This window comes from Brachionichthys hirsutus, chromosome 3 (genome assembly GCF_040956055.1).
Source record: "Brachionichthys hirsutus isolate HB-005 chromosome 3, CSIRO-AGI_Bhir_v1, whole genome shotgun sequence".
In the NCBI taxonomy this organism is placed as follows: domain Eukaryota; kingdom Metazoa; phylum Chordata; class Actinopteri; order Lophiiformes; family Brachionichthyidae; genus Brachionichthys; species Brachionichthys hirsutus.
Genome location: NC_090899.1, coordinates 2,755,864 through 2,776,531, shown reverse-complemented (window position 1 = coordinate 2,776,531; position 20,668 = coordinate 2,755,864). Strand labels below are relative to the sequence as shown.

General features: G+C 46.3%; 1 protein-coding gene across 1 annotated transcript; it reads left to right on the top strand.

Annotated features, from left to right (window-relative positions):
• The first annotated feature begins 796 nt into the window (after positions 1 to 796).
• On the top strand, positions 797 to 8,514 carry si:dkeyp-97a10.3 (V-set and immunoglobulin domain-containing protein 10-like). Its single transcript, XM_068757603.1, has 5 exons — positions 797 to 821; positions 4,142 to 4,552; positions 5,540 to 5,806; positions 5,879 to 6,166; positions 8,450 to 8,514. The coding sequence occupies exons 1-5, from the start codon at positions 797 to 799 to the stop codon at positions 8,512 to 8,514; spliced, it is 1,056 nt and encodes a 351-aa protein (XP_068613704.1).
• The last annotated feature ends 12,154 nt before the right edge of the window (positions 8,515 to 20,668 follow it).

The following is a 20,668-nucleotide window of genomic DNA, read 5'->3' as shown; positions in this document are numbered from 1 at the left end:
TTAAGTTCACATTCTGGCCTTTTGGAACGCGTGTAAATACCTCAGCTGGATGCAGGAACTCTACCACCGAAGCAAACGGGGGGGAGCTGCGATTACAAGCAGCAGATCAGCTACATGAACCATGAGATGAGGCTGTGTTGTGAGCTGCTCATGCCTTTCAGACAGCGCTCATTCAGGGGTTGGCGCTTTATGAAATGTGCATCCTGGGGTACAGATGTAACAAGTGATTTTAAGATGATTAGATGATTAGAAATCCGTTTTTACTTGCAGGGGGATTTCTGAATAATCATAGAAATCACAGCTGTGGCTCCCGCTGAGTTCAAAGGACCCCCCCAGCTGGACTCCACCAGCGGGTGGCACTGGAACATCAGCTGAGAAATAGCAGCTCAGCCCTCTCCTTAGCCTTTTTGAGTGTGTGTGTGTCTTTATGCTTCCTAACATGTGTTTCCAGATCCATGTGGAAAATGTACGTCTGGTTTTATAGATCAATCAAATAAATAATCATGGATTTATTTTCCCTTTTAGACTATAACTTTGATATTATAATATTTGAACTTTTTTTTGTTCTTGTTAAATTTTGAAATTATTCATGTACAGTATATTTTTAATGACATTTTTACTTATGAGATTTTTCTTCATCATCATTGACTCGTCTGTCACACAAAAAAATAGCGTCTGGCCCTTTAAGAGAACAGGTGCCTCCTGACAGGTATGAGGAAACAAGAAGCAGCGTCGGTGACAGCAAATGTCGGTTACACAAATGTAACCGGAAACTTTTATCAGCACAGGAGTCGACATGACGGCAGGGAGAACATACGCAGGTAAGTTTCACACATTTATTAAACTATAGTGCGGAAGGAGACAGTTTTTATACATCAAGAACAATCATAACAGCTCAGCTTCCGTAAAGCGCCCCCCTTAAAGATACAGATTGCTAAAATAAACCAAAGAAAAGTACTTTTGAATATACTTAAATATATATGTTTTTTCCTGTCTCCACAGAACGGCCCGACTGACGACATGAGGCGACCTTTGCTTCTTGTCGGTGTGTCTCTGGCAGGTAAAAATGCAACCGGGAACCGGAAACCGTCTGACCGGTTCGGAGGTCTCTGAAGGAGGCCGTTTGTGGACTTGGTTTTGGGGGGAACAAACGACGAGAAAAGCCGAACTATTCCGAACACGTTTAGAAAAAAACAAATAACAATTTGCGTTCGTCCCAACCGGCCGCAAACCTGCGCGACGGCATTCCCGTCTGTGCGTCGAATACAAAAGTGGCATGACGCGTTCACGGCCTCCTCCCAGGCTCAGAGATTTCAGACTCAGACGCTTATTTAGAATAAAAGAGGAGGTTATCTTTTCCACTGCTGTCTTTTGGTATTTGTTGACATGGAGTTCTTAAATAAATTGACGTTGTTCTTTGATAAACAACCAATGCAGACACACGACTAATATTATTTCTGGAAATATGACAAATTACCAATTATTTGTCATAATAGAATTTTATACTGAGCCGCAGTTGATTATGATTTATTCCATATGTGCCACAAAAGCAAGAAAAGCACTATTTATTGCTGTTTGAAAGACATTTGCAGAAATGTTCTGGCTCTTAGTTTTTGACAAAATACCACTAAGACATGAAAATGCATTTCTCATCTTTAAATGGATGAGTAACAAAGTTATAGAACAAATCCATCTCTTCTTAATTACACAAATGTGTAGTTTATCTGCTAAATAAATTTTCTCCAGAATTATAGATCCATTCCTCGGTATCGGCTGCAGTAAAGTTAAAAAGCAGAAAAGATTGGGATGAGCTGGTGATGCCACTGCAGCAACTTTCCATTAAAGTTGTTTGTGCATGAGGTATAATTCGAATGCTGTGGCTCAGTTGGTAGAGTGCGTCGTCCAGTGATCAGAAGGTCGGTGGTTCGAATCCCAGCTCTGACTGTCCGCATGTCGAAGTGTCCTTGGGCAAGACGCTGAACCCCAAATTGCTCCCAGTGGGTCTGGCCGCACCTTGCATGGCAGCAGTCGCCCACTGGTGCGTGAATGCGTGTGTGAATGGGTGAATGTGAGGCCTCGCATTGCCCGTAAAGCGGTGGAAAAGCACTATATAAGTGCAGTCCGTTTACCATTTACCATTATCCCTATCAGATATCAATTTCCCAGATATTCATCTACAACCGATGTCGGGATTGATTGATTGATTAAAGTAGAAATGTAAGATTTTTGCTTCAACGCCTGAGGTTCAAGTGTTACGTCTCCATCCTTCATATTCTGGAATAAATAGAGAAAGTCGATTATTATACTGAACAGTTATATCCTGTAGATTAACTATTGAGAGCTAAATTTGATTTATTCACGGCGCATTTCATCAAGGAATCGTGTTTAATAACTACAAAGCTTGAAATCAGATCACGGAAACGTATTTGAATTCAAACCATGTACCGGTAATATAAAAACCTGCGTCAATCACGCTGCATCCCTCCTGGGTGTTTCTCACCTCTGACTCCTAAATCTTTATCTTTCTGTCTTTGTTGAAACAAGGACAAGCCTTTTTATAAAAATGTTTAATCTGGCGCAGAAACATTTCTGTTGCCTTGAACAACTCTGAGTGAGAATCCTTGAATCCATGTCGCCGTTGGCTCTCGCCGTGTTCCGCCCTGTGAAAACCGTGTAAAGGCGGTCCAGTGAGACCGATCAGCACCATATTGATTTGATTCACCGTAATTCATTGGCCAGAGTGTTCCCGCGTGGACCGTTTATATGGCAGCACTACAAAACTGAGCTTGTTTTTTTTTGTTTCCTTGCCTGAATCTATAACGCACACGCAAGAGGAACGACTGGCAGCCAAATGAAAGCATATTCCCCCCCCCTCTCCCCATCTTTATTAACAAATGGAGAAACAGCAAACAATGGCGAAATACCACAATGTGTCAAATCAACGAGTACAATCCGGTTTTTGAAAACCCACCTATGCGCCGCTGATTCTTGAGCTGAGATGCAGAACATGGAGTTTGACAGCTTATGTTAAGGCGGGCGAAGAAACCCACCGAGTTGATGTTTCGCTTGTTGTGAAATCTACGAGGGAGGAAAGGGTTACCGTGCTAACGCTTCTTCACCCTCCGAGTCCTGTCTGTCTGCTTCTGCAGAAAAGAGCGAAGCTTTCAGATCCCTTTAAGTTAAAGCACTATACTCAAACATTGATTTTAAAAGTGGTCTACTTCATATAAATCATGCACTTAAATTTGCCAGAAGTGAAAGTCGTCATTCCGCCGACCATTTTAAACCCCCCACCTGGTTGCGATGATGTGAGGCGAATACGAGCTGGAAAATAAGATCTATTTGAACTGTTATTTAAATTAAAAAAACATCTCTTTACCTGTGCCAGTAATCAGATGTTGGCATGTTAACATGCTACGTTAGCATTGCCTTTGTGAGAATGCTATTTTTAGCAAAAAGCTCAAAGAGCCACGCTGGAAAAACTGGCATGTCTGAACACTCCTTATATTCAAGCCTGTCGTTGTTACGTAATTATTTTGAGCTAATCAAGAATCACATTTTATTTGTCCATCTAAAAGCAGGCATGAGCCAGAAGTGTCATATTTGTTATTACACCACTAGTCCTGATTTGGTTTCAAAGTAAGTCAAAAAGTGAACAATTTGTGGACTTTTCAGTTAAAAAAAGAAAAAAGTAGCAGGAAGGAACTGCTTAATACCCCCCTCAAAAAACTTTGATGGATCCAAAGCGCCATCCTACTGGCTGATCCTGGACAGATGGGTGCAGACACAACCGGGTGAATTTTACTGCTATCCGACGAGAGTCTAAATATGAATGTGACGGTGCCAATAAATATCTGTCCTTTATACATAAGGTGTGTTTATATAAATGAAGAACGACTTATGGTCTCGCACTAACAGTAGGATCAGGTTAACATTAATTGCAAGTATTTGTGTACCGTTTGATCCTGAGATTAAATTTAACGATCCAGCAGATATTCAATATTATTAATATTCAAATTTGTCAAAGAGCAAAAATATATATATATATATTTTTACATGTGGTGTTTAAATATAAAGAAACTGTGTTTAATACTTGATAAAATGTCATTTCTGACCAGTCAATCTTTTATTTTCTGTTCAGCCCTCCTCCTTGCCAATGTGCTGGCTCAGAATCCGGTACCGATCCAGTTTGAGAGAGACCCGTTGCTGGTTCAGACTGGTTCTGAGATAGTGTTCACGGTACTGACCGTGCCGGAGATCCTGTCCATGACATGGCAGTACGAAGGAGAGACTCTGGGTCTGTTTGCTGGAGGACAGCCAACGGTTAACCCCGTGGCCCAGTTCCAGGGCAGGGTCAGCATCTCTGCCAACCAGCTCCGAATCGGAGGCGCCCAGCTCCGTGATGCCGGGACCTACCGGGTGGAGGTGATCCCCACTGCCACGACGGGCCTGGACCAAAACGCCGGATCAATAGAGCTGAGTGTGTTCGGTACGATAAAGCAGAGGGCCTTCGTTAAGAGGGAGGAAGAGGAGGTGGGGCTGGCGAGGCTTCGTGGGAAGCAATCATTTTAGGGAGGAACAGAAGGGTGTGAAGAGAAGAGAGGGAGCATTTGGGGGAGTGAGAGAATTAGTCTGGGAGCTATAATGAAATTAGTGACCTGTAGTGAGAGAGGTAGAAATTAATGAAAAAAGAGGCGGGGCTGAAGCCAATGGTTCAGGGGTTTATGCTAATTAAAACTCATTTGATATTTGTTGCTCGTGCTCTTAGATGTTTGATACGGCAGCGGGCTAAATGCGGCATCGCAGACACGCTGCTAAGTACTTGGGTTCATTTAAATTCAGCCCGACTGTACGAGCGTCTCCTTCGCCTACGCCGGAGGGGAGGACGCACGGTTTCGTCCGTCCCTAATGAGGCGGCAGGGCGACCCAATCGCAGAAAGCGCCAGATGATTGCCGCTGAAAGGTCTCATCCTCCAAACTCACAACCGCACGACTCCACTTCCTACTCACTCGTATACGTTGCCGTGCAAATGAGAGCCCGAAAGTGTGTATAAAAACACACACACACACACACACACACACACACACACACACAAGTGATTAGAGCTATTTGGTACTTTCTCAAATGTTTTTCTTTGTTTGCCGTTACCGCTATGGCGCTCTCTTCGTCCCAGCCTCCTCCAGTCTGCACGCCGCCTCTTCTCCCTCTCCAATTATTTAACTTAGCGTGCCTGCCAGGAGGCATCCAGGCTACCGCTCGTACCGTCTGCCCCTTCGTCACCATCTGCGCCGCTCGCTGAATCCTGTCTCTCCTCGGCTCTCGCTTGCTTTGATAACGGCAAATTATCCTCAACAGAAGCATAAAACTGGCCTCAATTGTTCGCTCACTCCAACTTTTCCGGCGAGCTCTCTCGTACTCTTTATGCCCTACGCCTGGAATGGTAGCGCCTTCTTTTTTTTTTTTTTAGAAACCTTTGCTGGGGGGGATTATTCTTTTTCAGATGTGCGTTTATTTTTTATTTTTTTACTTTCATTGCAGACGCGGTGGCCGGGGTGGCACTGGTCATTCCCACTATAGCGGTGGAGGGAAGAAATGTGTCTCTGGCATGTTCGGCGACCGCCGGCACAGGCGTTACCTTCCAATGGGGCAAGGGAGGCGTAGCCATCGCCAATGACTCCAGGATCGCCATCTCTGGGGGCTCGCTGGTCATCAATCCAGCCAGACGGGGCGATGCCGGGGAGTACACCTGCACCGTCAGCAACCCCGTCAGCGCCCAAACGGCCACGCAGAGCCTCACTGTCTTCTGTGAGTTTGCACAGATCGCTGCAGCGTACGCTGAATTCAGATAACGTTGTCTTCTGATTATCTCCGATCCAGACGGCCCCGACACCCCCGTGCTGACCACAGACGCCCCCAAAGACTGTGTCGTGGAAGGGGACGTGTCGGTGGGAGACACTGTGCGTTTGACTTGCCTGTCTGACTCGCTTCCTCCTGCGCTCTTCTCGTGGACGCTCGACGGCCAGCCCGTGGCGACCGGCCAGCCGGACAGTGGCGTGCTCAGCGTTCAGACGTTCTCCAGCGACGAGGGCGGGCGGTACGTCTGCACGGCCAGGAACGCCATCACCGAAGGCACATCGGAACAGGGGACAGTCTTGGCCGTTGTGGGTGAGTTGTGTGCGGAGGCTGAACGCTGATAATGAAAACGGTTGGTTTTGGACTGTCTCGTTGCGTCTGTCTACTCGACGGGACGGGAACAGGAACAGAAGGTGTCCTGGGAGAAAGAGAGAACGAGAGAGAGTGTGGTCAAAGTCCTTCAGGGATCTTTCACCCCCTTTCATCCTCCTCATCTCTCTCAACTTGGTGTCTTTATCAATTCTCCCACCATTCTTTCAATTTCAGACCCGTGTCTGGATGGAGGCGAAGTGGCGGGGATCGTTATTGGCTGTGTGGCGCTCCTCCTCATCATAGCGCTCCTCATCTGGCTCCTCGTCTTTCTAATCCGAAGGAGGAGGGGTAAGTCGAGCATCTTGTTGGGTAATTTTCATTTCTTCCGCTATGGTGACTTTTTGTGTTGTTGTTGTTGCAGAAATGAGACAGGATCCACAATTAGTGCCGAGGGTTAAAACAAATCCCAGGTTTATAGTAAGTAAACATGCATTGGATTGACTTTTACTCATGTTTGCCATGCGATGGTGCTAAAGGGCCGCTCATGATTTAACCCTTATATTGCTTCTTTCTCTTGCTGCCTCTTCTTTACCCCCCCACCCCCCTCATTTTTCATCTCTTCCCATTAAGCCTCAAGATCCACAGCCTAATGGTGCAAGGGATTTAGACCAAGTTCCCAATCCCCCTCTTCATCACTTGAACACACACACGCACCAACCTGCCCGTCTCTACACGGCCCCACGAGACCGTAGCCCACAGATGCTGCAAATGAACGGGCTGCGTAACCCCCACGCACATCAGCCCGGCGGACAAGCGCACGCAAATGGGCTCCTGCACGGTTCCTTTCAGAACATCGATTCGCAACCGCACAATGGCGTCGACAACTCTGCGTTCACGCACGCCGATGCCCGGAATGCAAACGGCATCCCAAACGCGCAGCAGCAAAATCCTAACATTGTCATACAGGCCGGTGCCCCCGAGGGCGGCGCCCAGCCGCAGGCGGTCCATGTTAGCTTAAACACGCTGCCACAAGCTGCCCAGCAAAACGGCAATGCGCCAATGCCAACGATTAATTTCAATCTCAACTCGTACCCAAGCAATGGCCAGCGGACTCAGCAGGATGCGTCATTTCCGTTTACCAATAATAACGTTTTAGAAACGCAACAAAACTTGACGCAGGCAGGGCAATCAAATCCCAGAATGCAAAGTGTGCCAGTGCCACCCTATCACAGTGACCTCCGGTGGAACGGTCACGTGGAAACCGTTCCCCAACGCCAGCCGGATCTTGTCCCGACTGGATTTACGCACTTTAGCAGCAACAACGTCTCTCAACGAAATGCTAAAACACAGACGTACCGCCAGGAACCAGAACCTCAAAGGAGGTCCGATAGAAACCTAGACGGACACGATACCAGGGGAAGCTCGGCACGTCGACAGATGCCGTGGGATCGGGTCAGAGCAACTCCGTCGTTTCCCAGTGGGACACTTCAGAGAAGAGGGAATGCATCTGACACTACACAGTACGCCGCCCACCCTCCCGTCCGAGAGGAAAGAACGCCAAACTCGAGATCTCAGTCTCGAACTCTGAGGCAAACCGAGCCCAGGAGGCAAACACCACCCAGAAAAGATGAGTCTTCGGTGGACAGACAGGCCCGGAGTCCTTCGGACACTCCACGAATCCAGAACATCCGCGGAGTAACACTGCTTGATGCTGCACGCCAAAATCCACAAAGTCCTCCTACACGGAAGGAGAGTGCTCAGCAGGACAGTAGAGGCTTGTCTGGTAGCCAGAACGCCCTCAGACAGGAAACCACACTGAACAATAACCCCCCGGCAAGGCCTCTCGCGACCCAACAGGCCTCTTTCGGCCTCTCTGGTGTGCCACAGGGACCTATGATGCAACAGGGACCGATTTTACTGCAGAGTACGGACACAAGAGCTTTGGTTGACCCAAATCACCTTCGGCAGGCATTCATGAACCAGCAACACCAACCGGCACTGATCCAAAAGCCACCACAAGGCCGGGGCACACAAACGCAGCCTGTCCCAACAGATGGCCATCAGCCTCGCCAGGGAGGCACTGGTCCAGTCCCACAAGCTGCTGGCCAGCCTGTCCCCAGTAACCTAACCCAGGATGCAGTTAAAGCCCACGCTGAGAGGGCTCAAGTGTTTCAGAACCGGAGACAACAGACACGGGCTGCGCTGCTGCAACCTGGACCGCCGGCGCAAGCTCCTGCAGATCAGCACCCGCCAACTCCTCCCCCCGTGATCCCCCTCGCTCAGTTCCAGACCCTTCCCAAGAAAAGCACCCAACACAAATCCCCAACCAGAGGTCCTCAGCCCGCTAGAGCGCCCGTTAATATGCCGGTGGCTCAGCGACCCCATCAAGTACGTCAGCAACCCAACGCCCAGCAGCACCTTGCTGCCACGCCCGCCAACCAACACCATCATCATCATCATCATGGAAATGGAAACGGGCACAGGCACACCCACACCCATGGCCAGGGGCACCCGGGCCACCCGAGGCAGGTGAGCGAGACACGGCCTGACATTTTAAAGTTGCCACCACTCGATGCCCAGATGTTCTTTTACATTACAGATATCCTGCATCCTGGTTCTGTGCTTCCCATTTGTTCCCTTGTGTGGGCTGTTAGAGGCTTGTCTACCTGCCTTGCCGCCTGAACAGTTTGATCTTTTTGTCTGAAGCGGGCATTTCTTTAAAGAATCCTCAATAGCAGTTTTTATTTTATTACAGTGCCACAAAAAATAAAAGCATTTAGTCCGAGTGTTTCTGACACTGTGGCGGATCTTAAAAAGGGGTTCCCGCCTTTTCTTTTGCACGACGCCTTGGCAATAAAGGACCTGTTTGTGTCTTTGCAGCAACAGGCTCACGGAGGGAGACCGCGATGACGACTCTCCAGAATGTACGCTGACAAACAAAACTGCCGGCAGACGTGATCCAACGTACCATGAAGCAAGACGGACGGCACGAGGTTCTGCACTCGGGGGGTGCCGTCCCACCGTGGGATCTCCGTCTCAAAGTCAAATTAGATTAAGAACATTAACGCACCTCCCATGCATGTGGTCAAATACATCTTCTGAATACACATGGGAGGTGTAAAAAATTGTGATTTGCTACATGCTACTGCAGGATCTTTCTACACATGCTCTCCACATCTGTGAACACACACACACCGATACCTGCATGGTACCGATTTGACTTCTGAAGCACCGGTCATGCATCAAACTCTGCCAAGAGCCTGCTCGGTGTGGACAGGCTCAGTGATCCATGGTGCTTGACCAAACCTCGCATCCCCGCATCCATTCATCATGCAACGCTAAACAACACTACCTGGACAAATACATTCCAGGTACGTGTGTGTGTATCTGACACTTCAGAAGATCTGATAGCAGCAGTAAATGAGAAGGGACTCTGCCTGGCTTATCCCCCCCCCCCCCCCCCCCGGGAATGTCGGCAAGCATTAATGAAGAAATTAGCCCTGGGGTTGGTCTACGTGTACCGGGAAGTATTTATTTATTACATTCTGTTTACAGATGCCTCTCATGACACTTCTCAATTAAGGGGACCCAGAAGTAATGCTCAGCTAACGATGAAGGGTGATACCACGACTGGATGGGCGCCGATAATTAAAGGCTTTTATGTGAACTTAAACGACTTGGGACATTTTTTCCACAACTGTGCATGAAGGGTGTCGGCACAAAGACCCCACGCTTTCTGCTGAAAAAGCAGAGTGGAAAAAACAATCCATTGTCTGCATTGGGGTATGGACGGCCTATTTTCCGGGCTTATTATGTATTTATTCATTCACAGTGTTTGTGTTGGTTTTTGTAAGTAACAGCTCAGCCAAAAATATATATAATTCTGTCATTGTGAGCTTTCCCACATTGAATGAGGGTTGGGTGAAGTTTCTTATTTCACATAACATTACTGGCCAGTGACGTGCGGTGGGGTTCGTGCCTGGTGAGGCACAGTCAGATTTACAAATAAATGAACCTACAGCTTGTTCATCATTTGATTGGCAACATTTAACGTGTTTTGTTTGAAAATTCGTACCAGCATTTTTTACATACTGTCACAAACCTGGCTCATCAGTTTATGACAAAAAGGGGAGACCACACATAATCTGCGTATCTACAAAAGATTTAATGAAATTATATGATGTGAAATTATTCAACTCTGCGTATCAGTGTGCGTGCAGCGTTGAATGTGTGTGGGTGCGTGTGTTGATCAGTTGAAGTTTAACCGATGTTTATGTGAGGGTCGTGTTGCTGCACTCGTTAATTTGCCTTATTACGCACACCTGTTTCTGCCTCTAGCTCCTGGACCTGCGCCGTGCGGATTGGCTGCGGTCACCCCGGGCGCACCTGAGGCAGATTGAGCCAAATCGCCACCAGCCCTCATAAACCCGGGTCCTGCATGGCATTCCCTTTTTTTTGTGACCGGTTTTTATTAGAGCTGGCTTTTTGGTTTTTCTTTCTCGGCTGTGTTTTTTGTTATATAGATATTTTCGTTGGGCTCCGGCCACCCCGCAATCCTGTGTGCGACTCCAGGATATTGTGTTTCCTGATGGACATATCAGTAAAATATAAAGTCCACGATCGCGACATCTCCGTCCTCTGTTCCCTGGGGTCCCCTCGCACCCGTCCACAACAGTATAACTGTTGAACATATGTTCTGAATTTATTAAAGATTCATGAATGAGACATTTAAAGATGAAGAACATGAGAGTAAATTTAGTTTTGTGAAACTTCAGAAATTGTTGGGAAAGAAACTTCCCACCCATCGATGACGACGCAAAGGAATTCTACTTTAGGGATGAGGCTGGTGATATAAATCATGACAAAACCAATAATGAAGTAATGCAGATGAAAATCTGTAATAGATCAGTAGAATCGTGCGACTGACGCATCTTTTTATGCGACTTGCTGACAAGGGCGGGAAGAAAAACAAATCCCAGCTTTCAGTTTTAAATCTCAAGATGCAAATGTCAAAAAGACGTAAACAAACACGACGCGTGTTCCGACTCTGGGATATTTACTTTTACTTCAATGCCTTGAAAAGCTGCCATTATTTCTGTGAATGGCTTGAGGTGCTCGTTGTTGCTCTTGGATCCTCTGGCAGGACGTGGACTTAGCGTTGGGTTTATAAGCTGTTCTAATTTATTTAAGTCAAGGTTTTTATCTGTATTTTGCATTCATTCTGGTCCAGTCTTCTGCTGAACAAAACCAAAAATAACTTTCAATTCTCCTCCTTTGTTTTATTCCCATCTCAATGGAAGTCACTTGTCTTGGCAGGACTTCACTCCGCCTCCTCTTTCAGACCGAGCCCGTTCTCCAGAAACACGAGGATCTTCTGATTTTTCAGAAGGAATAGATCCGATCTTTGTGCGACTTCGCCGTCGGACCACAGAGGCTTTTGTCTATCCCGACGTTCCTTTTGAATTGCGTAACCGTTTTCGGTCTGAGCCTATTTCTGCTGCCTGTGTCTGTAGTGCTAATTATGCGCACTGCCTTTGTACCACGCTCGCGGTTGTTGAATCTGTTCCTTGGGTTTGTTGTGGAGGTGTTTTGGATCGCAGCTTCCCATCAGTCTCCCAATCCCCTGCTCCCACGTGTGCGTCGCCTCCGATCACCAGTCCTGCTGCTCGCTATCGGAGACACTTCACGGCTGTCTAGCACCGTGATGAGTGGCGATGGAGTGCGTTTGAGCACCCGCTGTTGGAAAAGGTTGCAGCATTACTTACCAACCCCAGATGAAAGTTTTGATTTATGAAAAGTTTGCAGCGGTTTCATAAATGCAGCACTTCGTGTGTTACGCTCTTCCTGCTGTGCGGTTTATGAAATGACAACACTAACACGCGACACGGCACCCATTGTCCTCGGCCATCTTCCTCGGCCAATTTGTATGGAAATCTGCCGGTGGTGTTTTAAGCACGCTGATTTATCCTGATTTACGGCGACTGCTGCAAGTAATTGTAATTGTTTGGGGATCCCTTTGGAGGCATAAATTAAAGACGAGCATAACTCAAGTGCAGTGTGTGTGCAAATGGGGCATTTCTTCCCACTGAAGAATGCCTGTTTGGTGTGTGTGTGTGCGTGTGTGTGTGAGAACCTGCAGCAGAGAGCGTTCGTGAATCCTGACTGAAGTGTGTGGAGAGCGTTTACTCTGGAGACGGCAGCGGGTTTGCACTAGAGAACTTAATTCCGAAAGATGGCCAATATAAGCCTAATCCAATTTTAATTTAGATTTGGTCTCTCGGCATGCATTTTATTTTCTTTTTCAGATTTGATGGTATTTAGAGTTTGAAATATGACGGGAGGTGCCATCAGGTTCAGTCTAATTATCTTACATCTCCATGCAAATAAAAAATCTTGATGCCAACTTCTTTTTCTTTCTTTTTTTTATCCACCAACAGGCAAAAGAAAAAGTGTGTCTATCGCTGTCAGAGTCTCCTTGAGCAAGACACGGCGCAACTCTCAGCGCTGACCCCCCCGTAGTAAAATGTCACTCGAACGCGAGTCTCCGAGAGATGTGAAATGAAACAAATTTATGATCAAACTGTGTACGCCATGGGAGCTGCAAAAACTACTTTAGAGTGTGGCAGCATGCCCCCCCCCCCTGACTTTATGGCTTCAGTCTGTGCTGCAGCCACTCCAGCAAGAATGTCCTTGAGCGGGACGGTGAATCACAACAGTTCAGTAACGCCGAACCGCTCCGCATGGGAGAGAATCAAAAGATCATTAAACCAAAACCATTCGGTGCCTCCTCCGATCTCCAGAGGGCGCTGCGAGGGAGGGGTCCCCCAGGTGATCAACATTTCTCTCCTCGAGGCCTTTGCTACCTGTTTTAACTTTCATGGTGGAAGCAGAAATGGAAAAATATCACAGATCACAGGCAACATTATTCATGTGTAAAGTCCAGCACTCAAAAAAGCACTTAAAAAAAAAAGAACAAACGCAGGCGCTGCAGCGACAGAAAAATCCTCCGACTTGTTTGTGTGCTTAAAGGTGAACCGCCGCCCTCAAGGATACGAATGAAAGAGCGTGTTTGTTGTAATCTCGTGTTCATTCAGTCGACTGCATCACGCTGTGTTTTCTCTTTCAAATGAACAACTGGCTCTACGCTGATATTTCTGAGTCAGAGAAATCAGAATAAAAATGACAGGCCCTTGTAGAAATTCCACATTTCAGAGCTTTTTTTTTTTTCAGAGAAATACTTGATATCCCGTGGCATTAAAATACGACAATGACACAAATCAATTTGTCACACACGTCGCGTAGCGCCACGAGCTGCATGGGAAAGGAGGGCTGAGTATGAAACGGCTCCAGAAATAAACATCACACCACCTTTTTAAAGACACAAACTTCACATCTACAAAGTATTTGACAGCAGTCGGAGGCTCGGGGGTTCACAAACTGCAACCGCAGACGAGAAGTGGCCAAATGACACGCACATATGTCTTTAGTTTGGAGCTCAAAGTAAAGCTATTTCTACGAAAGGTGGCGCAGAAAAAATCAAGATGATCATCTACAACACAGCAGACGTATCCGGACTTACAAATATTCTGAGCCAGGAATAGAAAGGAGTCACTATCTCCTAAGCGGGGTGGACATATTACACATCACACCCCTTCCGGGGAGCGAAGAAACTTTTTAAATACCCAACAACTAAAATAAAATGACTTTTAGAGGCATCACTCTTGCGTTGATTTAAATGTTTGTGTGTAAATTTTGCGCTCCAAATGAAGGACGAAAAGAATTTGGTGAACGTCACCAGCTTGACTGACACGATTGAAAGACGTGTCTGAGAGAATCCGACTCGACAGAAGGCCGACGGTTTGAAGCCCGTCAGCAGCCGACCTCTCGTCGACACGCTTCTCAACTTCAGCAAATGTTTCCCGCGGCAATCATTAAAATTTCATCTCACCTGAACACGCAGGCCCAGTTGCTTCCCCGCTGTCTTTCAAATTGCACTACTAAGATATTAAAGAGGTGTATTTTGTACATATATTAAGCATTTTTGCACTCTAATTAGAGGCGTACACTTGAGCGGTCTCCTTTTATCTCCATTTATCGGCAATCATCCGCCGTTTGACAAAACTATTGATTGAACTCTTCTGTCTATAATGAGATGCCCTATTCAAAAGAAGCTCTTTTTTTTTTTTACGTCACTATCTCCTAAGCGGGGTGGATGGATTTTATTAACTTCTTATCATGTTGGATCATGTTGCACTTTCAACATGCTGCCATCGAGATCCATGTAAAAACAGGCCGATGGAAGCGGCGTCGTCATCCCCGAGGTGCTGCAGGGGTTTGATAATCGACAATCACGCAATCAGGACTTTCCATGGGTGCATGTAAAAAATCTATAATTTTCAAATCTGATTTGAGTCACACAACCAATTTGTTGCCATGCAACCCACATGAAAATGTAATTCACGGCCAAATTGACTTTCACAGGACAAAAGGTAAATAACAAAGTGAATCTCTGCACACAAAGCGAGGCTGTCCGTCTTTCAGCGTCTCTGCATCCAACTCACGCCCATCACATCTGCACTGACTGTCCAGGCTCTGCATCAAACATCCCTGCAGGCCGCTGAACCAACCACACGCAGCTTCAAGTTAGGTAAGAGACAAACATACCGACCAGAGGTGAGAGCCGGCTGCAGGACTAGCGGTCCGGGGTGCGTCTGGAATGCTGTGTGCAGTTTGTTGTGCAGGTAATTGCGGCGGGGTGTGGGGGGGGGGGGACTTGGTTTATTTATCAGCTCAGCCCGGCGCCGCTCCTTCCACGGTGTCAGGGTGGGCCGTGGCGCTGAATACAGAAAGAGGAGCCTGATGAGACGGGGCGAGGCGGTCGTCAGGCCTGCAGCAGAGACCTACATGCGTCCTATACCCTAAAGCTGCCCTTAAATATTCACAAAACTTATACTTGACACGCCGGATAAACGTCATTCAGCACCTTTGACCGGGTTGGCGTCCAGTCCAAACATATCAGCCGGATCCAGACGCACCATGGAGGAAACGCTTGTTAACGCCTGCAAACCACTGCGGAAAGAACAGGAATCCATCAGAGGTGCTTAATGAAGAGTCACAATGACAGAGATGTTTGCATTGAAGGCGTCTCACAGCCGAACAAGTGTCTGAACCAATATCTGCACAGCTGCAGCTGCTGATACGCTGCGCCGCCGGTTCACGTGCTGCACAGAGCTGTAAAATATGGAATACACGGCAAGGTAATGATGCCGCTGCTTCTGAATGACCCCCCCCGGGTTCTCTCCTGCACTGCGCGTTTTCAGCCATCATCCATGAAAGCATTTATTAATATCCCGTTATCAGCTGATGCTACCGCTGGGCCTCTTGTGTACTTCCCTGCATCCCTATTAAACGCAGTCTGTGTGTGAATGTGTGTTTATTTGATATGGATGTGTTTGCCCTACTTATTGGGGGCTCAGAAGTTCAGCCTGATTATTTTTAAACTCTGAATAATGTCTCAGACGTCTTGAGAATAGAATTGATTGACACATTTTTTTTTTGACTGCCGTGACTTAAACTGTTTTAACATCTTTTTAACACGTTATTTAGCATTGACAAACAGCATACGAACACCAATTTACACTGCGTAAATAATCACATCACTTACAGCAGCTCTAAACCCACCTGTGAAATCGTTTCACACATTCTATTGTGCTATAAAGTTAATGTGAACGGACAGAAACGCCATAATCTGAAACAGTCACACACAATGTGATGAACCAGCCGGCCAGCCAAGCGTCATCAGTAAAACCCGAACAACTGTAACACAGGTCATCTGGCAATTTAAAGAAACAGTAACCCGCAAGGAATCCAACACGCACACGCACACACACACACACACACACACAATTATGGGCGATTACCAGCCTAATGACCGAGGTTGTGACATCACATCTTTCCCCTCTCTAGAACCTGTATTGCTCATATCCTTCCTCTAACAGAGAGACGAGAGGCTTCATGACGAAACAAAGCCGAGTTCCGTCCTGCAGCCACAGACACCTTCAGTCAGCGCCATCAAAGGCACCGGGGCATCTGCTAAATGGACTCTCAGGCCCGTTTAATCTGCCTTCAATGTGCTCTGAGTTAAGGGTAATGGTCGGCCATGCGCTCGCCGCAGAGCTGCCATGTTGCTTTTTCATTTGCATTTCATGCGCAATAATGAATTAGAACAAGTTTATTTAAAAGAAAACAACTCATTTCCAAATATCGCTCCGGGCTCCGCTACCCTGTGATGAACTCGTCGTGATAATGGGTTGCCGGCCTCTTCAGCACCGTCGCTTAGTTTTACTTCATGTTGCAGAATGCGGAACCTCCGCCTCTCAAAATGCGACCTCATATTAGGCGCGCCTCTGGGACTGAACAGTGACATTTACAGCTTGTTATTTTTTATTTTCTGGCAGGGTTCACTCGGTTACTATCATATGTGGGCTTTACCAGCTCCTGATAAGGACAACACCTTCTGAGAGATGCTGAAGGTCATTAGGAAATTGCATTTTTGCTGACCTAAAAAAAGGTGCCGTTTGTCCTATCAGCCTTTAATGAACCCTCACAGAATCAGCTGAGTCAGCAAAGCGCTTCAAAGCCCGAAACACTGCAATATGCATTTTATTTTAATCTACACATACTGCAGAGGACTCGTTTTTAAAGCTCCGACGTCTAAAGGGGGCCTGCATCTTCGCTGTGGGCCATGACAAACGAAGCTATTAGTCTGCTTTTCAAGTTCTGATGCTGATTATTAGATTCATTCAAAGCTGCTCTGATCTATGTTTGTACATTAAAGCGCATACAAACATATTGTTTTAATGAGCTTCTTCTTCTTATGATGATGAATAATTTCCTCTGACGTGATTTTCCAGCAATACGTTTTGTGTGTGTGTTTTCATCTGTGTTATGTTCTGCTGGTTGGAGCGCAGATTAAAAGATCTAACGTTCCTTTGATCGCAGAACGTCGCCTCACCTTTCTCTATGCCTCTTTTTGAAACGGAACAGTAGTTTATATTTCTTATGCTCTTGAATATTTAGTTCAGTCTAGTCTTGATTTTGAGTCGTACATATTACACATCACACCCCTTCCAGGGAGCAAAGAAACTTTTTAAATACCCAACAACTAAAATAAAATGACTTTTAGAGGCATCACTCTTGCGTTGATTTAAATGTTTGTGTGTAAATTTTGCGCTCCAAATGAAGGACGAAAAGAATTTGGTGAACGTCACCAGCTTGACTGACACGATTGAAAGACGTGTCTGAGAGAATCCAAGTCGACAGAAGGCCGACGGTTTGAAGCCCGTCAGCAGCCGACCTCTCGTCGACACGCTTCTCAACTTCAGCAAATGTTTCCCGCGGCAATCATTAAAATTTCATCTCACCTGAACACGCAGGCCCAGTTGCTTCCCCGCTGTCTTTCAAATTACACTACTAAGATATTAAAGAGGTGTATTTTGTACATATATTAAGCATTTTTGCACTCTAATTAGAGGCGCACGCTCGAGCGGTCTCCTTTTATCTCCATTTATCGGCAATCATCCGCCGTTTGACAAAACTATTGATTGAACTCTTCTGTCTATAATGAGATGCCCTATTCAAAAGAAGCTCTTTTTTTTTTTACATCTCCTTTATCCAAGCTTTTAGTTTGTGGATTAGCAGCTTCTCACCTCCCTCTGCTCTTTCACCGATAAACAAGGAAAACTGAACTCCTTATTGTTTCTGAATTCCCGAAAGGATTTTGCATAATGCAGTCGACTAAGGCAGGTGTCGCGTTAAATCCGGCGAACGCGCCGGTCAATGCGAATCGAAATCCCGCAAATAAAAAGACAGACAAATAATAAAGAAAGGCGACACAATAGAAGGGCTGAAGCAGTAAACAATCAACAAGCTACTTCCTGTTGTGAACATTCATCATTTCCAGACTCGTAATAAAAGGAAGGTAACAGCGGGAGCGTTATTGCTTAGGAAGCTCAAACATTAGCATTGAATGTGATCCCGGACCGCTTTCTAAACACATCCATACATCCAGCGGGCTCCATATCAGCTCTGCTTTTACAGCCACTCTGTGAGCTCCCAGCAACAGCAGGCAGCGCAATAAAAAAAAGAAACCACCCACGGACGGAATTCATCGTGCAGGTGTGTGTCTTGGCCTCGATCCCAGAAGTGGGAGAAGTTTGACAAATATGTTGATCACAGGTTTGCTTGGAAAACAACTCAAAGCGAGCTCGCATGTTAATGAGTAAAATGTTCCATCCAATCGGGAAACGTTCCTTTTGGCGCGCCGCGGTAAAAAAGAGCCGATGCGATTGGTGCTAAACTGATTTGTGGGATGGGCGGGGCAGCCAGTTGCTTAAAAATCTATTTAGCCCTCTGTGCTCTCAGACTGTCCTCAAAGATTTGTGTCCTCCGGCGGTTGTTCTTTGGACGCGGGTCACACGTGATAAGACAGCCAGCTAAAAGATTATCTCCTCAACGTGGCGAGCTTCATTTCACGAGTCTGTCACTGGGAGTAAAATGAGTCACCCTTCAAAGAGCGAAACGGTGGCTTAGCAGCCGCTAAACTCTTCTGTGAGGAGGGGAGTGGGGGGGGGGGGGGAATTATGTTGTTATTTATTTCCATCACAAATACAAGGAAGCTTATAGGTTCACACTGCGGGTATTAGCAGGGGGATTAGCACGGAGGCTTCTGGACGCCAGCGTCTGTGAAGCGCAGAGCCGCCATGTCGAGATGTTTACTTGATGTAACACAATTATAGGCATTTATTTCAAATGCGCTCTGCTCCTTGGACCCTGGGTGATGTCATTATTTTCAGATATGGCTTCTGATCGATGCTCAGATATCAGATGGCGTGAGGCACCCGAGTCCCTCGGCGCCGCACGGCGCTGGGAACATGATCTGCGACAGCGGATAAAAATAGCTGTTTGGCTAGCAAGCGGTTTCTGTTGCGTTCAGCTAAAATAAATTATTAGTTTTTGGCTGGTGTAGAATTGATTGCCGACGTCTTACAGTAATTGGTGCAGCCAATTAGACCTTGGATCAATACAATACAGGGAGCAAAATATTCTGTTTAACCAGAGCGATTTCTGAAGTTAAATGGCCTTACAAGAGTTCATTCAGCAAAATTAAAATGTTTTCTAATTAAGATGTAACATTAAAAAGCCGTTATCCTATAAATTACACCGGATCAGCACTTTTTATGATTGATTTTCCATCCGAGAAAAGAGGGAAATCTCTCCTCTTCCATTTGATTGATTGATTGATTGACTATATTTGGTAAAACGTTCATACAAATATAAATGAACATGTAATAATACACAAAGGGATGTAAACGTATACTTCCAGTCAACAGTCAGCAAATAATGAAAGAAAAAGAAAAAGCGGTGGATGTTAAACTAATTGAAATAAAGGCGATGAGAAAATGTAAATTTAAGCATCAGATTCTTCGCTGTGGAGCTGCACGTGGTGCGAATGCGACTTCCTTCCTCTTTCTTGCTGGAGGCTTTATTTGTATTTGCATCCCTCGCCGTACGTAAGGAGAGGCTGACGCCTCTTTATTAAACGCGTCCTCTCCATCATCATCATCTCCCGCCTCTTCCTCTCTTCAAGAGGCCGCCGACAACAGCGAGAGCAGCTCGTCTCCGTCGTCCATGTTTGTGCTCGCTAACAACACAATCAGTCTGACACTTTGTTCCTAACAGCCGTGTCAATTGGACTTCAGAGCCGCCTGTCCCGCCGGGAAACCGGCCGGGGTGATTATTTAGGAGTAATATCACACCGCATTATAGAAGCTCGTATTAGAGCTAAAGCTGTTTTCTCAACCCCTAGCCTATAGTTTCTAATTGATAAGCTTGTTATTAATTATTATAGGCGTAATTAGCTCTTCCTCACACATTTTCCTCTTGTAGAAATCCCTCTGCTTTTCCACAGAACAATCAAAGCTGCATTGAATTTCCACTAGTGTCATTCGTTTAGAGTTAGTAGCGCCGTTAAGCAAAAAAAAAAGTAGAATTGAAGAAGGAATAAATCGTCAGTGCTTCTGTGGCTGGCTTCGATGTGGAGAGAAGAACCGCCATCATTTTGGGGCCATTGGCACAGCAATAAATCTTCCCGCCACCGGCTTGTATAATGCATGATCCCGTTCCTGCTGCTTCAGTAACGACACGCCGCCGCCGCTCTGCAGGATGCCCTGTACTTCAATGCCGCATCCCATCCATGTCCACGCTTTATTTTTTTACGTTCCGTCACAAATATCATCCTGTTGCATCAGCTTCGTCTGCTGAATCCCATAAGCAAGTAACAACTCCAGTGTTTCTCCTCCGTATGGTTTTACTGATCCCACGGCTTCACGCTGGGAAACGCGATTTATTCAACATGAACTAAAAACAAAGTTCATGACGGAGACATTTAAAGACGGACTTCCTCTGCCGTCGGTCTAAAATCTGTCTGCAATCCTGCTCTTC